This window comes from Exophiala dermatitidis (assembly GCF_000230625.1).
Source record: "Exophiala dermatitidis NIH/UT8656 unplaced genomic scaffold supercont1.2, whole genome shotgun sequence".
In the NCBI taxonomy this organism is placed as follows: domain Eukaryota; kingdom Fungi; phylum Ascomycota; class Eurotiomycetes; order Chaetothyriales; family Herpotrichiellaceae; genus Exophiala; species Exophiala dermatitidis.
The window spans coordinates 2,027,976-2,044,232 of NW_008751647.1; the positions used below are offsets into that span (position 1 = coordinate 2,027,976).

The following is a 16,257-nucleotide window of genomic DNA, read 5'->3' on the forward strand; positions in this document are numbered from 1 at the left end:
ATGCCTGTATCACGCCTGTAACTCTCGCTCGGCATCCACACGGCGCGTCGGGCACCTTATTCCAACTTCATCCTCACCCCCGGACGCCTTTCACTACTCGAAAACGAAGTGAAACTCTGACAATATAAAGTCCTACGCGATAGTGTTCTGCATATAGACTCAATTTTTCATATTCACTCACAGACATCCCATATGTATCCTTCCAGCGCAGTCGATCCTTCACCGCATCGCGGTTGACCTGTATTACTCCTGACCCTACCACCACTGCACTCCTTGCAGAAGTCACTGCCTCACTGGTAACCACGTCTGGCCTTCCCGCGACTGCCCCTGTCCAAAGCCGAATATTTGAACTCGTGCCTACTTACCAGTGTGCTCCCGCATCCCCATGGTCCTCGAGCTTCTCCTTCCACGATACAGATCAAAACCACATAGACCCTTTTTAACAAGCACATCGTTCTGACCTACACAAGCCTTATGCTTCTTCGGACCACCTTGAATTGCCTCGAGCTGTGGATGAGAGCAAGTCATGAGGGTCATGTCTTTGAGAAGCAGGTAAGAAAACATTTCTAATCAGTCTCAGATTGCACCCCCCGGCAAGGACTGCCAAATTGAGGAACGATATCGTACGAAGTCGCGTTGTGAAGAAGGTGTTTGAGGTGACATCTTCCCAACCCTATATGGGACTGATCTATCTCTCTTCCAGGAACGTTGAGCGGGTTCTCCATGGCCGACGGCGGGTGGGCACGCTCTCCCTCAGCAACCATGATGTGCAAACTTCAACCACGACCGGTCCTATAATAATCATATCATCGGATGATGATGATGATAGCGATGATCATGATGATGATAGTGATGACGATTCCACCAAGGCAGGCAAGACTAATTTAGAGCCAACGTGGCTACCATCGCCAGGACGGCGTAACATTTCTTATCACTCTCGCAGAGGCAACGACAAACGTCAGAGCATGGCAGGTGAAACGTCGTATCGTTCCCATCCTCTTGGAAATAGGAAACGGAGAAAATTGGGCACTCCTGAGCCCACCGAACGCAGAAAGGTAGACTTTGGACCTGGATTTCCCGAAGAACCTACCCCATCTGATCCTGCAAAAAATACAACTCGAGGAAACATATCAGTTTCGCCGCCCATGTCCCGCACCAATAGATTTGACCGTTTCATCAATCATGGAGCAGATCAACCCCGCCACTCACGAAGGCGCTCTACATCTCTGTCTTATACTTTTGACATCTCACCTATTGGCTCACCCTCGCATCCAAAGACAAGGCGCGACTCGGGATTGTTCGCCAAAGCCCCTTACTATGATGACATTCAACTTCAGGTGACAATGTACCGGGGTCCTGGCTATGAACGCTTTCCAGTGGTTCTGGGCACTGTGGCAGGCCACCAAGAGCTCTGTGATAAATGGGACGCCGAGCAGCACCTGAGCCTGTACAGGAGTCCGTCCGACCCGAGGCAAAGAAGCATCTCGCCGCTCTTGATTGAAAGGACAAATTCGAAGTCAAGCAATGGATCCGGCACAGGAGCTGACGGTAGCAGGCTACGTGAAGAGGAATGTCTAGCAAGCATCCGGAACATCCTCCCGGATATTGATCGCGAATTTGTCCGGAAAAAGCTCCAAAAATACTCTGCCTTCCTAAACCACAATGATGATGACTGCCAAGTCATGCATCAAGCAGATGATATTGCGCAGGAAATCATTGAGGAGATTCTGGAAATGGACAGCTACCCCAAGGAAACAGCGAAGGCATCTGACGATGCTCAAGGTGTGGAGGCTGAAGATGGTACAGGCGTCACTATAAGATGGGATCAACAATTGCCCAAGAGCGAGACCTACGCGAAAGATGCGGTTATAATGCTTGCAAGAACATTCGACCACGTTCCTACTGTCTATATCGCCAAAGTTGTGGCCGAAAAAGGCTCCATATTTGCGGCGTATGTTTGTATTCACGAACACGAGGATGTCGACTCTCCATCGGATCGGCCATATTCGCGACTTCGTCGTGCGAGGACTAGGATCGAGAGAAAGTACCAACTCACGTACAGTGATGAGGATCACCATCACTCTGCTGCTTATGCCAATCAAGTCAACGAACTACAAGCCGCCAAACAACATGTCGCTCGACGAGCAATACGAGCCGCAGAGGAAAAAGCCAAATCCGAACATGAAGCCGACAATCTTGCCAAACACAAGGCAAGTGGCGCAGTGATGGAATGTCAGTGCTGCTTTGACGACGAGGTCCCGTTGAATCGGCTCGTGTCGTGTACGGCGGAAGTGTCTCACTTCTTTTGCTACGCATGCGTTCGAAATCTGGCCGATACTCAAATCGGCTTAATGCGATATGAACTGCAATGTATGGACGGGAGTGGGTGCACTTCTGAGTTGTCTGAACCCGAGGTCCGCAACGCCATTCCAACAAAGACATTCGATCGCCTACAGTGGGCTAAACAACAGGCCGAGATCATCGCGGCTGGGATTGAAGGCCTCGAGGAATGTCCTTTCTGCGATTACAAGGCGGTATGTGGCGATATCAGTATACAGCCGTCCTTTGAGTGCAAGAACCCAGATTGCAGTCGTGTCAGCTGTCGAAAGTGCCATAAGGACGACCACGCACCGAAGACATGTGAAGAGATGCGCAACGACAATATTTTATCGGCCCGACATCTTGTGGAAGAGGCAATGTCCGAAGCGGTCATGCGAACCTGTCCAACCTGCAAGGTCAAGATCATCAAAGAGTATGGGTGTAACAAAATGGTCTGCACCAAGTGTCGCACCATGATTTGCTATGTGTGCAAAGCCAATCTTTCCCAGCTCAAAGACCCGTACCAGCATTTCCACACCGTGCCCCCGGGAGGCGGGAAAGTATGTACTCTACACGACCGGTCAGGGGTGGATCGACATGAGACGGAAGCAAACGAGGCGGAAACCGAAGCCATCAAACAGGCCAAAGAAAAGGATGCCGAAGTGGATCCTTCCAAGTTGCGCATTACAACTGATGACACTGGCAAACGAAGACAGCCGGCTTCAGCAGCACAGCCTGCTGGCCCTGTACGTTACCCTTTCTTGGCAGGTCTTGGTCCGCCTGAATACCAGAACTTTGAGCGGCTTCTGGTGGAACAGGACGGCCTGGCGCATCCTAATGTATGGGCTGAGGTTGTTGCAAACGCCGGTCTACCAGAGCTGTTAAATCATCCAATCAACAACGAACGGGACGACGCCATCGGCGGAAACTTGTTTCCCGCGGCAGTGCCCGTTGGACTGGATCGACCACCTTTTGATGTTCGAAAGGAGTATCCTGGATTGTTCAGAAGAGACCCTGCAGGTCCAGCTGCAAATCTCGATCCGTGGCCCTTTGATGCAGCTCGAGAGAGATGGCGTCAAATGGGCAACGGCAACCTGGGCGTAGGAATGGACTTGAATGGTCCTCCAGGAAACAACTACGGGCAACAACCAAACAGAGGAGCAGTACGTCCGATTATAACTTACACTGGGCCGGGCCCTCTAGGGGCTGCAGCATTTCAGAACATGCCATTGCCAATGCCAGCCGCCCACAACGCCGCACAACAGGCACAAGGTCTGAATATGTATCCTCAGGTCCCACACATTCAACCACCACGGATAGGGCCCATTCCTCCGTATTTCAACGGCCTCCCTCTCCCTGGCCGTGATAATATGAGGGATCATCTTCGGATTCCTCGAACGCTTCCTGGGCCTCCTGTGGCAGGTCACAGACGGACTAGTGCTGCAGCTGGCCTTCCACCCTTTGGTGGTCAGGTGTAGTCGGTTACGATTCATGAACCGGAGGAGTGGATACAATACGATTTCGTATTGTCTTTCTACCAGGGCAATGGCAGCACACCACAGCACAATCACCATTCAAGTCGTCCTGACCTCTTTACATTCTGGATTTGAGCGTTTGAGATTCACGAGAATTTCGGAAGTAAGGTGTCCTTCACCCTCGAAGTTCAACATCAGGATTCAACATTTATGGCAGCTGCTTCACGGCCGAGGACGAGACTTTTCCTTTCAGTTTTGTTCCCGTTAGGAGCACGTCTACGAAGAGAAGCCACGCAGCCAGGAGTGCCAAGAGAGACAGGCGTGTGAGGCACGTCAGAAACTGGCACGGTGATGGCGGCGACTGTGGTGGCCAGATCTTTTCGTTCATGGGTCTCTTCTCATTACTAGTACCGTCCCATTCTTCTAGAAGGTATTCCGAATGCTCACAGATAGAAGCCAGCTTTTTTTCTTCTTCTCGGTCAGCTGGTTCTTTTAGTCGTTGCAGAGCTTCTTTCAGTCAGTTAAATGCAGATCAGGTCATAATGAGGTTTCAATGCTGTCTCGTCCGGGTTGTTGATATTTTCTTGTTTGTGTCTTTTAGTCTGCAATTATGGAATATGGCAGGTAGCCCCCCGGAAAACCCGCCAATTCTATATCATCATCCGCGCTGATAATCCGTGGTCGCGCCCCCCTGCGGTTTGCGATTGATATCCGGGGGTTCGAGATCGAAGCCATCACCTAACCCTAGTCCGTCTTGGTCGATGCCGACGTCGAGGTCTTCATTTCCATTTGGTGGTACTCCAGGATCGAACCTCTCCGTTCCTGCGCCGTAAGACATTAATTTTGTTCGAATTTCTGCACGTGAGAGGGGTTGGTTGGTATTGCCCTGGTTGTTGTTGTTGTTGCTGTTGTTGCTGCCGTCGTGGTTATACTCGAATTTCGCCGCCGATTCTTCCACCCAGACTTCGATGCGGAGTTCACCTGCTTCTAGGCGACGAACGGGGTGGGTTCGACCATGAATTTGACACTGGGGCGTTTGAGTCTGATTTTGTGTCTTGGGGTTTGAATTGTCGTTGGTAGTCGTAGTGTGGTTGTTGGTCTCTGGGTGAGGGTGTCCAAGTTGTCCTTCAACCTCGGGCTCCAGCTCTGTCTCCGGGCTCGCCTTCGGCTTCGCCTCCGGCTCCGCAGCCATCCACTTCCGTTCCATTTTGTCCAACCGGCCCACAGGTCGATCAGCGTTGTCTTTGACCTCGATCGCCATGGTAAAAGACGTCTCTGTCTCTTCGGGCAATGGTGCGAGTCGTGCTGCGGCAGTGCTGATGCGGGACAGGGTGGCGCGGAAGTGGGCTTCTAGGTCTGCTATATTGATGGAATTCGCAAATATTGAACTGATGGTAGTGGCGGTGGTCGTGCTGTCGATAGTGACGAACGCAATATCACGATCCCTCTTCGCAACCACAGGAAACGAATGCAAATCAAACGTCCAGCGCTCCAGGACACGATTGGTGTCCACTGCAAAAATACACAGGGCGATTTTTTCGACTGTGTTTCTCTCCAGTTGGTCGCGTACGGCGGCTATGGCGTCGAGAATCCAGTTGCAAACTAGGGGATGGCGGTTCTGGCGGACGGGGTAGTTGTATGCTCGGGTCGAGAGGAATGATATTGGTGGATATATTCGGCGAAGGAATAATATGTGGTGGGTGGCGACGGTTAGGAATGAGGCGAGGGTTTCGACTATGGCGCGGTGCGTGGACAGGAGATTAGGGTTGGTGGTTGTGGTGGTGGTACCTGTGGTGGTGTTGGTGGTGTCGGGTGGGTGGTCGGCCATGGTGGTGAAAGAAATGTATCATGCGTCCTGGAAAGAGGGAGACTGCTGGTGACTTGGTAGATCTGTATGTCTAGTATGCTAGAACAGCGGCCGGTGGGACAGTTGTGGACATCTGATGAGGCAATGGGCATTCCGTTCACGTAAGGTAGTATCGTGTAGGCATCAAGCGTTGGTATGCACCCCGGTAGGTTGTGTCAGAAAATAGTAGGGGCACCACGGCACTACTAGTACGTGAAGCTTGAAGTGTTGCTCGAATCGTAATGTAATTGTAGTTGTAATTTGGCTTGGTACAGTACTGAAGGCCCAACTGGAGCGTTCCTGGGGCCCCAGCGAGCGCTCTTCAAGTCCAATTGAGCCTTCGAACCCTGTGGTGTGTCAGAAGTTGAACCGTCGCGTGCACGGGTTTATGAGACTGGGCTGTTTAACATGGTAGTGGCGGGCTCCTTGACCTGTGGGTTTCATGTGTCTGAGAACCAGGAGAGGACCTTGTTGACTTCTTGATTTGTCGGCGAACTGAAGCAATGGAGGGACAATGTTGAAAGGGTGAATTGTAGTTGAAAGAGGGCCAATCACGACGCGTCAGGCGGTTAGTCAGCCCGGTTCCACTCGCTCGCTGCTATACAGTGTACAACTATGAACGCTACACTACTACATGGACGTATGAATATAGGTGGACAATTTTTATCTGAATTGCTACGGGCACAATTGGATCTACCTCACTGCGTCCTGCATCAAACCCAGCCTCCGTATTGGCGACAAAGACAGTCACAGCCGGTGGCTCGTCTCGGAGATGGACAGGCACAAGAGGACGGACACCGTACATCAGATTCAAAACTAGTCCGTCTGCTACCTAGCACCTAGGCTGGTTGATCCCGCTTTTTTCTCCAGCGTTGCTTGCTTATTTCACGTTCTTCATAAACCGGATGTGCCTTGTTATCTTCAAGGTGAATAGATAATGAGCCGAGATCGGGACACACCCGCCGACCAAGTAATAGCATCCTTTGTTTTGCCCAATCTCTCCTAGCTTCCATCCTTGATGCACCTCCCTTTCCCAAACGGAATGGCTCATTCTGATAAGAGCGTTGTCCTTCCTGTCTTCCAGTCCACCGTCACCATGATATCTGAGATGTCATTCTTCTTCTTGCCATTGCAAAACAATGCTTGTTCGCAGCCGAGCTAGGCCATCGCATTGCTGGGCACCAAAAAGGTTCATTTCGTTCGTGAGCGATTCAAAGCATACGTCCAATGGTAGACGGCATAGAAAGTCCAATCCTAGGTGAACATCCAACTGGAGCGACGGCTTCTCGCAGGACTTTTGCTCTTCTCTCTGACGACGTACATCTTGTCGCCCCCCTTCTTGACAAACTCATTGGGACTGAGCTTCGTCACGATCTTGGTTTCTTTGACGTAGGGTCCCGTAATCAGTTTGCGTTCTTTCAGCCGACGTGTGTGCTCGAATAGCTCATCTTGAAGATCATGATCGATGTATCGCTTGATAATGATATACTCGTCGTCGCGCTGCAAGTGGCCATAGCACAACGGTCAGTAGCCATATTTGAGGCGGTAGAGCTTGAGGCAACTTCAGAGGTGAAAGATGTACAGGACTCAAAGGAACTTGTGTATGGTATAATTGGGAATATAGATACTTACCGCGTCCCATTCCCAGGGCAAATTATACGCATCCAAGGTGTCAGGGTGCAGGTACTTGCGGTTGACCTTGATATACGTCGGGCGTTGGAGGTCAATGGCCAGGGTGGCCTGTTCGGCTTTCTTCTTGTGTAGCACTTCTTCGATATACTCAATGCTGTAGCCTGTTGCGCATCAGAGGCGGTGGGACAAAGGTTAGCCTCATGAACAAATAGTCATCAATCATGGCGGGAGTAACACAGTAAAGAAAAGACTAAGCCAAACACCGAACAAACGCGCCCTTACGGACGATAATGAGAAATCATGCCACCAGCACCGTCACCGAGGAATACAACACCAATACTCCGCATCAACGACATGAAATAATCTCCCACACACCCAGCTTACTAGTTAATAATAGTGAACGAATCTTTGCGTACCAGCTTTCAGGAATTTTTCCTTGACCTTGCGTTCAAACTCTTCCTCCTCCGCCTTTTTCTTTTCCTTTTCCTTCTCCTGGCGTTCTTTCTCGTCCTTGAGAATCTTCTGTCTCAATTCCTCGGCCTCCTTTTTCTTACGCTCCTCCTCGAGTTTGGCCTCTAGAAGAATGGCCTCGCGTTCCTTCTTTTTACGAGCATTCTCCTCCTCCTCTTCCTCTTTCCATCGCTTCCTCTCGGCTTCACGATCTTTCTTGATCCGTTCTTGAATTCTGCGTTCCTCTTCCTCTTTCCGTTGCTGGCGTGCGTAATCGAGATCTCGTCGGATATGGTAGGGTAAATCGTCTTCATAGAGCTGCCGTGTCGGTCGACCATCATCGTACACTGGTCGTTTACCGTGCCGGCCCCTGCTGCTACGATGTCGCGACCTCGATCGCGACCGTGACGTGGAATACTCCGAACTCGACGACCCGCTGCGGTGATGTCGGTAACGGCTGCGACTGCGGGAGCCGCGACGTCCGTGCTCTGAAGCCCCAGCCGCCCCGACCTGCAGCGGCACCCCGCCGATATTGACGATCGTAGGCGCCGGCCCGTTCCCTTGGCTGGATGCGCGTGGTCGTGCACCTTGCGGCACCCCCAGGTAATTGTTTACCACGACCTCGTCAGGCGACCGGGCGCGGCGAGATCGGCCTTCACTTGCAGGCTTGGTGCGCACAGGCAGTGTAGGCATGTAGATGTACTCATGTTCTGAGCCGGACGAGTACCGAGAGTACGGCATGTTGAGTGTTCAATCGCCTGGTAGGGCAGCTGGTTCGTAAGGGTGTTGGGATGTGCCTGCGACCGGCCCCAAAACAAATAAACAATGAGATCTGCTCTGGTGACGGAGATCCCGGTTCAGCCCTGTCGGTGGATTTCCAGGCGGATCTCGAGGTGGAAGCGTGTTGGATGCGGGTGATAGGCGGTGGGGTACAAGAAGGCAGCGCCCGACAGCGACCTAATGCTGGGCGCAGCCTCGAATCTCCAGGTACAATCTGTGTCTCGGGCGCAACGATGCAGGTGATACTGGAGAGAGAGAAACAAGAGTCGCAGCAGGGAAGCCTGAGAAGGTTCCGCACCAGCCTTTTTGTAGGGTTTCCTGTGCTGCAGCAGACGGAGGTCAAACGCAAGGGTGTTCGTTCTCTTTCAGCTTGGTGGGGGATGGCGGGCGATCGAGGGGTTCTTAACGGATCTCGACAGGCTTACAGTATTCTTGGAGGCAAACCGACAGCCAACGTGCAGTCCATGGGAAATGAATGATCCAAGGACTTTTGGGGGCCAATACCAGCCACTGCAGGATATTGTACTAGCCAGGCAGCGTATCCCGACACCTGCTGCCTGCAGGTGGCCCAGGTCTGATTAATCTGCGCCTGGTACTGCAGCAGCCGGCGGTGAGGTCGAGTTGATTGCCAATAATGCGCACCCAGACCCGCCGCAGGGATGGCTGGCCTTCCGCCCTACGAGGTACTATCTTGTCGACTGATCAGGAGGTCAATGGGCGCGCAAGATGCTATACTAGTCTGCAAGCGCAGAAACACAAACAGTGGTCTCGAAAAGTGCTGCTAGGGACAACTTCAAGTGCTTCACAATCGTCTCGTTTGCCGGACGACCTTGACGGTCACCACAATTAGCAGCACTGTGTCAGCGCCCCTTGATACTGTGTTACCACTTGCACAGCATCTACAACAGACAGACGCCCGTTTCAGCACGAGATCGAAACATCTCCCGCGGCCCGTCATGGTATGCGCTGTCTGTGGGCCGTTGGGCGCCTGACTCTTACTAGCAGTACCTTAGGTAGGCTTCCTGGTTGCGATCGCCCTCGTGTCATCGATGGCCGTTTGTCGCCTAAGGTACTGTCTGCACCCAAGGTCGACGGCCACCTGATTTCATGCCTAGCACAAATCCAACAACCGCTTGTGTATCCTCCAAAGATTGGGGTGCTCCTTTGGGCACACACTGCAAGGTTGCACCCAGCGCACCGTCCATGATTTGGTACAACTTCCTTCTCAGGATAGTGCCGGGAGGTAGTTTGTACCATCCTTCTTCTCGAGGCCCTCATAAGCAAGGCATGGCGCACGCTTGACGTGTGCAATCATGGTCGAGCTGGACATGAACAGGGACCGTCTGCAAATATCTCGCAGGTACCTCGGGTAAACAAGCAGTATTCAGTCAAGTCAATCGCCGCTTGTGTTGAACCCCCCGGTAGGAAAATGCAGATAGCCAGTCCTCTGCCAAACGGCTCCGGAGTGTCCCTCTGAAGAACCAGCAAACACCTCCTGTCTGTTCACTACGGGGGATTGGGGTACGGAAAAACAACCAATTCCCGAGTCGACGCCCTCAAACACACCCTCTTCGGGAGCAATGCATGCTAATTGTGCGACGACGGCGCAGGCATACACGGCTCCAAGTGTGACACTGGTGTTACAACAAGCTGGTGTAGGTACACTGATCAGGCAGATCCGGACTGTAGGATCTTCTCGATGTGTTGCCGGCTATTTTTGTAGGTCGTCTCCTGGTAGTGCAGTCTCTTTTCCAGCTCTGAAATGTCTTTGTTCAAGGCGTTGGCTTCGGAAGCCAGCCGCTCGCTCATTGTCGAGATAGGCACCGCTACGAACCTGGTAGAAAGAACCCGTGTCAACCATCCGTATGATATCTCTCCAAGCAATCAGTTCACGTACATCTTGCCAACACCCTCATAGACCTTAGTGTCATTGGACAGAGACTTGAGCTCATTGGACGTAAGCTGGTTCAAGCGAGCATCGCGTCGTTTGGCGCCGAGTTCTGCCTGGGTTTGGGTGATTTTCTGCTGCGAGAGCAAAGCCTGCGCTTCGACTTCTTGGAGCAACTGCACATCATCAGCATGGCCAGGCAGACATCAAGTTGGCAGAGAAACAGACCTTCTGAAGGGCTGCGTTGGGAAGCGACATGTTGACTACGACAGATGCTGGCAGACAGTAAGGATGAGGAACTTGAATGAGGTTATACCGTCTGCGTATGAGCCGGTCAAGAGTAGGTACAAATCGGGTGCCAGTGGTTCACCTGGAAAGCAACACAGGGCAGTGGTGCAGTGGAGGGGTTAGGGAGTACACTTTAGGCTTTCGGACTCAGGCAAGCCGCTAAACAAGCTTATTTCGAGTCATCTGTTCAAGTTCATCATGGCTCTCTTCGGGGGCGAGTTTTTCACGTGTCAGGCACTGTCTGCCGCCCAAAAGACCGCCTGCAGGCTCCGAGTCGTCGGCAACTCTCAGCGTCCGCCGGAACAACAATTGAAACCGATGTCATGCTCGCGACCAAATCGTACATGGACAGTATCCGACCTGGATCTTGATTTGCAACCGCAGCTTCATCAGTCGTCCTACCACTTGTACTATTTCAATCCCGGATCTCGAGGGAACTTGCTGCTCCACACCCGCGCAGGCGTTTGTCCTTTCTCATCCGCGTACTTGAAGAGCGAAACCCAACCGCGCAGTGCAACTCCGAGTCCCACGGGTCCACCGTTCCATCCACATCCGAGAACGTGAACTCCCTTATAATCACCAACAGTACCTTCGAGCGCTCAATAAATGCAAGCAAGATCCTGACAATATGATCTGCCCCTGAACCATATACCCCTCCGTCTCATCCGGAACAGTCACTCGTTTGCTGCATCGCAAGGATGCCCTCCTGGTTACCATCGATTCCGTACCCTCCTCCAGGGCAGCCTGGCTACTGGCACCCAGTGACTTCCACTCTCCAATGGTGTGAAGAGGTATGTATGGATATTGAAACCGTCTCTCTCCTTTTTCTTGAGTATGCATTCTGACGGACTCGATTTCCCATAGGATTACTACGCAACCTATTACTCGGCCGAGATCGTCAACACATTGACCAACTTGATCTTCATCTACCTCGCGTACAAGGGCGTCAAGAGCTGTCGAAAACATGGGCACGATACAGTGTTTGAAGTTGCATATTTTGGGTATTTCCTGGTCGGGTTTGGAAGTTTCATGTTTCATTCCACGCTGAAATGTACACAATGCACACCCGCCCGGTTTTACTACCAATTGCATGATGACAATTTCTAACGTCCACAGATCCCTGGCAACTAGTTGACGAGCTAAACATGATCTACACCACATGTCTCATGGCCTACGCAAGTCTGTCCTATTCACGTTCATCTCAAGTCCAAGTCGGCCTCGGGGTGTTTTTCGTGCTGTTTTGCGCCTTCATCACCGTCTACTACCACTACATTCAAGACCCAACTTTCCACCAGACCGTCTACGCCGCCTTGACCGTCTTCATTGTCTTCCGAAGCATCTATAGCATGGAGTACACACTGCGTCCGTCACTGCGCCAGAGCGAAGAAAGACACCGACTCGAACGCCAGAGACAGAACAAGCCGGCACTATCAAAACAACAGCAAGAATACGAGAATCAACGAGACATGCAGATCCTCAAGTCTATGTGGTTGCTTGTTGGCTTCGGCGTGTCCATCTTTTTGGGAGGGTTTGCCATCTGGGGTATAGACAACCAGTACTGTTCGACGTTGAGACGGTGGCGCAGAGCCATTGGCATGCCGTGGGGTTTCTTCTTGGAGGGTCACGGCTGGTGGCATCTGATGACGGGAATCGGCGCTTATTGTTATATTGTCTGGGGCATTCATCTGCGACACATTCTCAATGGCGATCAGGAGCATTATCGTATGGTTTGGCCGAGTTTTTGGAGATTGCCTGAGATTGTCAAGGTTTCGGAGCCACCCGCGCGGGATAGCACTGGCAAGGCTGCCAATGGCGCCGTGGCGGACGGCGAAGTGAATAGTGGGCATCTCAACGGCGACGCAAAGAAGTTGAACTGAGTACAATGGGGATGATTCGGGCATTATTAGATCAGATATTGATGTATTTATACATTTGCGTTACAACACCTCCATTGCTCCTCCGCCAAAGGCTTTGGTTGTACGTGTCCTTTCACCTTGTCTGCCTAGAAGCTCCCGAGCAGGTAATACTTGGCACTGGGGCTACGATGCCGAGACCAGTCCTGACTTGAATGTCTTGAGTAGCGGCTTGCTGATACACTGACTGCAGTAGTACTGGCAGTGATCAGAGAGTAGTACCTAAGTGGCTGATGCAGGTGAGCCGCACCGCACTGAGCACTACCACTGTAGTTGTATGCACGTCGGCACTGCAGCGCTGGCTTGCAATGCACACGTACCTCATCCAAGCCAGACGGTTGGTTGGTTCAGCCTGAAGTTTGGGTGGCGATTCTCGCGTTGCTGGTGCATCAACTTGTGCGCAACATGCCTTGTTAGGCAGGCAGTTTGCCGGATTGGGTATAGATACCTAGGGATGCAACCCGTGGCGGAGAATGGGGGCGAAAGAGGACAGCAGGCTATACTACCTACTAGCAGTACTACTACCAGTAGGGCTCCTTCAGTGGTACGATTCGAATAATCATAATATAGTACTGCGCATCTGAGGCCATATGAACTTCAGAGAAAAGAGAGACAGGAAAAGCAAAAACGAAGCAAGGTTCACAACTTGAAGGATATCTGATATCCGGCTACTAATTGTAGTATCTCATAACTCATGATGGATTATTTAGGTATGTTCATAGTGTTTTCTGCCTCTTTGTAGATTCTTCTCGTCAGCATCGGCATGGAGAGACCCCTGAATTGCTGTGTTTACTGCCACGCCACGAGCAACCAACTCATTTCCTATAATCAAGATAAGACAAGTCGGCAATATGCAAATCTCTTGGGTTGCTGCTGCTGCTGCTGTCATTGCCTGCCAGGTGTGCCAGTGGGTGAGGTTGTTTCTTCTTGTCCAAGATTGCTCGATTGATCGGCTCCGCTCGTTCCTAGAGAGCTTGACCGTGGGTGATTGCAGGGTGATGCGCCAGATCCGGTCTGCTAATGTGTCGCTCACTCCGTGGGCTTTGGCTGTACTTTGAGCTAGAGGCGCCAGGACTCTTTGTAAGTTGTTGGTTGTCCTGAGGGAACGGATTTGAGATGGCGAGGTGCATTTTCGGCGTTTGTGACCTAGACTGGGCCATGTCGGTGTTGTTCTTGCGAGAGTAATACGATGGGAGGGAGTCGCGTTTGCTGCCCAGGAAGAATGAGCGATAGTGGCTGCGGCGACTGGGCAGTTTGGGCGTCGATGCTTCCACGTCGGCTTTGTGGGATGCCACGGCTCCATGGGATCGGACTTGTCGAGCCGTGAGATGAGCGCGCGTGTCCCTGAAGATGTAGCTCTGTAGAAATCAAGATTAGAGGACGCTGCAGAGTGAAAAAAAGGTGTGTCTTACTGCCATGATGTTGATCGATCCCATCACAAGGAGTACGATCCCAGATCCGATTACCAGCCGCCAAAATGGCAGTCCTAGACTCTTCTGGCTGGTTGCTTCTTTGTTCAGATTGCCCAGGATGCTGTTTCCGAGGAAAACCATGCACACGCCCAGTATGATGAAGCTGGATCGAGCACTGAAGAGAGGCCAGTTTCGGGAAATGTATGACTTGAAAAAGGGGAGTTCGGTGAGAATGAGAAACCCTGAACTTCTTTTAGTATTTGATTCGTTATGATATAGAAGACCATCTTACCGCTGATGAAGCACCGAATGACGTGCTCACAGGCGTCGAAGAAGAAAAACTTGGAAACGATGAAAGTCTTGACCAGCATGACTGAGCTTGCAGCGACCACGGCCAGGAGCGCGATGATGTTCATCACTCGGATCACATTGAGCACGACGTATCCGGCGCCGGCCAGCGACTTGCCGAAGAGAAACATCGTGGATGAGGGCGTTGCTCTCGTATTAGTTTTGGGTAAAAGTGTTGAAGTTGGTGTACAAGTGGACAGATACGAGGAAGAAAGAAATCGATGGGCGAAAGGACTAGGAGAGCATCAGGAAGATCGTGCGAAGGCAGGGCGCAGTGAAATTTCTTAGATCTGAGCAGTGGTTTGGGATTGAATGTAAAGTACAATAAGATTGTTGAGGTTATTGTGCGAAGCAGTGGCAGTGGCATGAATAAGATAAGGACTGAATAGAACACAACTTGAAGGGGAACAATATGAATGATGAAAGAGACACAATTGAAGCGGGTTCGGCTTCTGGAGGCGACAATTCTTCTATTGTATTTTTGGCCATGTTGCGCGACGCTGTCCCAATGCAGAGCTCCAAGATGATGCTCACAATGGCGATAAGCGCGCCGGGCGCGAGATGAGGCTGTAGTGAATATATCGGGTAGTCCACGAGCTGAACGTGTTCATTGGCGAGATCCAGACAGTCAAATAGCTTACGGTTTCAGGCACGGCGCATACCTCACTCGACTTCAGTTGAGACACAATGCAGACGGCAAACGCCTGCCTCAGCAGCGTCGAGAGATATTGCAGAGTTCCCGTCCTCGTCAAAGATCGAAGTGGCCAAGGGAGGGAGTGGCTGTTGTTGATCGGACATCTCGAACGCAGGAACATGAAACACACTTGAGGTCGCCCGATTGTTGGCCCCTTGACGCCTGATCAAGTTACCGCAGTTTTGCACGAAACAAGCAGCATCACGATGCGACATTCGCGTGACAAGTCATATGGCGTCCGAGGAAGAATAACAACTTCACCTGCGAGCAAAAGAAGCCCAAAACATGGGGCAAAGGACGAGGTGGTCAGATCTGGCGGTGTACTGTATTATGTAATCCTACAATACAGTGATTTGGAGGTTGCCCAAAACGGACTGAACTTCTGACTGCGTCTTTGATCGTCGATCTCGATCTCGATCTTGGTTCCGGACTCTCCATAACTTGGACTTGAGGACAAAACAATTCTTCTTCCGCACTTATTTATTGTCTGCAATCGCCACTGTCCACGTTCGACGCCATCATCACTCATCTCTGTCCCGCGCGCCGATTCTCCAAACCTCCTACAGCCCTCCAGCAGTCGGCAAACATGGCGCGCGGCAACCAGAGAGAAAAGGCTCGTGAGAAGAACCTCAAGGAGCAAGCCTCTCAAGTATGTGTGCACCCTCTGACGAGCAGATTGTAATTCTGCAATTCTTCTGCCTGGCTCTCGCCCCGAGCTTACGGCCGGCCTCCGCCGCTCCGTCACGAGCGTTATCCGATTTGGCGAACTGACAATGCATGATAATGTAGAAGAAGAAGAACACACTGTCTGGTACCGAGTTTCAACGTACGAAAGAGCAACAAGCCGCCATCATGCGCGAGAAACAGGCAAAAGGTGGGCTCTTGACAAACACCCTCAGTTTCTGTCTAGTCAAGCAGATGTCTGATTGTCGCATACAGCCGAGGCCGCCAAAGCAGCAGCCGCTGGGGGAAAGAAGTAACCGTCATCCTCATTGCAATCGTCCACTGTCGAGTTCAGCACATTCCCAGAGCAACAGAAATCGCCGGCAAGAGTTGAGCTGCACAATGCTAAGGATTAGCGAAGGAGTTTTGTATATGGCGTAGTGTTTCCTACACGTAATACCGTTGGTTGGACCTGGAGTTGACAAAGATTGGCTATGGGCTTTTCGAAAGCCTGCTTTGAATTGACCATATCATTCAATCTACTAGAAA

At 51.5% G+C, this 16,257-nt stretch overlaps 7 protein-coding genes across 7 annotated transcripts; 3 read left to right on the plus strand and 4 right to left on the minus strand.

Annotated features, from left to right (window-relative positions):
- Positions 1-1,343: 1,343 nt before the first annotated feature.
- HMPREF1120_02217 (uncharacterized protein) lies at positions 1,344-3,797 on the plus strand (the record flags this gene model as incomplete). Its single annotated transcript, XM_009156253.1, has 1 exon — positions 1,344-3,797. One exon carries the CDS (start codon positions 1,344-1,346, stop codon positions 3,795-3,797), a length of 2,454 nt encoding a protein of 817 aa, XP_009154501.1.
- On the minus strand, positions 3,292-6,141 carry HMPREF1120_02218 (mitotic spindle assembly checkpoint protein MAD2). The gene has a single exon (XM_009156254.1). The coding sequence runs from the start codon at positions 5,620-5,622 to the stop codon at positions 4,453-4,455; it is 1,170 nt and encodes a 389-aa protein (XP_009154502.1). The 5' UTR covers positions 5,623-6,141; the 3' UTR covers positions 3,292-4,452.
- Positions 6,142-6,894: 753 nt separating this feature from the next.
- Positions 6,895-8,463, minus strand: HMPREF1120_02219 (uncharacterized protein; the record flags this gene model as incomplete). The annotated part of the gene is made up of 3 exons (XM_009156255.1): positions 6,895-7,140; positions 7,273-7,433; positions 7,689-8,463. The coding sequence occupies 3 exons, from the start codon at positions 8,461-8,463 to the stop codon at positions 6,895-6,897; spliced, it is 1,182 nt and encodes a 393-aa protein (XP_009154503.1).
- A 1,707-nt stretch (positions 8,464-10,170) lies between these two features.
- Positions 10,171-10,648, minus strand: HMPREF1120_02220 (prefoldin subunit 1; the record flags this gene model as incomplete). The annotated part of the gene is made up of 3 exons (XM_009156256.1): positions 10,171-10,336; positions 10,400-10,566; positions 10,619-10,648. 3 exons carry the CDS (start codon positions 10,646-10,648, stop codon positions 10,171-10,173), a joined length of 363 nt encoding a protein of 120 aa, XP_009154504.1.
- A 728-nt stretch (positions 10,649-11,376) lies between these two features.
- On the plus strand, positions 11,377-12,555 carry HMPREF1120_02221 (dihydroceramidase; the record flags this gene model as incomplete). Its single annotated transcript, XM_009156257.1, has 3 exons — positions 11,377-11,469; positions 11,543-11,729; positions 11,795-12,555. 3 exons carry the CDS (start codon positions 11,377-11,379, stop codon positions 12,553-12,555), a joined length of 1,041 nt encoding a protein of 346 aa, XP_009154505.1.
- Positions 12,556-13,231: 676 nt separating this feature from the next.
- Positions 13,232-15,311, minus strand: HMPREF1120_02222 (uncharacterized protein). The gene is made up of 3 exons (XM_009156258.1): positions 14,296-15,311; positions 14,004-14,245; positions 13,232-13,949 (listed from the first exon to the last, which is right to left on the minus strand). The coding sequence occupies exons 1-3, from the start codon at positions 14,480-14,482 to the stop codon at positions 13,557-13,559; spliced, it is 822 nt and encodes a 273-aa protein (XP_009154506.1). The 5' UTR covers positions 14,483-15,311; the 3' UTR covers positions 13,232-13,556.
- A 320-nt stretch (positions 15,312-15,631) lies between these two features.
- On the plus strand, positions 15,632-16,025 carry HMPREF1120_02223 (uncharacterized protein; the record flags this gene model as incomplete). The annotated part of the gene is made up of 3 exons (XM_009156259.1): positions 15,632-15,694; positions 15,835-15,919; positions 15,985-16,025. The coding sequence occupies 3 exons, from the start codon at positions 15,632-15,634 to the stop codon at positions 16,023-16,025; spliced, it is 189 nt and encodes a 62-aa protein (XP_009154507.1).
- Between the last annotated feature and the right edge of the window lie 232 nt (positions 16,026-16,257).

Excerpts from the sequence above, each read along its gene's own strand:
- HMPREF1120_02218 (XM_009156254.1), bottom strand. The coding sequence starts at position 5,622 with ATGGCCGACCACCCACCCGACACCACCAACACCACCACAGGTACCACC.
- HMPREF1120_02222 (XM_009156258.1), bottom strand. The coding sequence starts at position 14,482 with ATGTTTCTCTTCGGCAAGTCGCTGGCCGGCGCCGGATACGTCGTGCTC. Across the intron at positions 14,246-14,295 it reads CATTCGGTGCTTCATCAGCG|GGTTTCTCATTCTCACCGAA; the intron begins GTAAGATGGTCT and ends AAAGAAGTTCAG. Across the intron at positions 13,950-14,003 it reads GATCGATCAACATCATGGCA|AGCTACATCTTCAGGGACAC; the intron begins GTAAGACACACC and ends TGATTTCTACAG.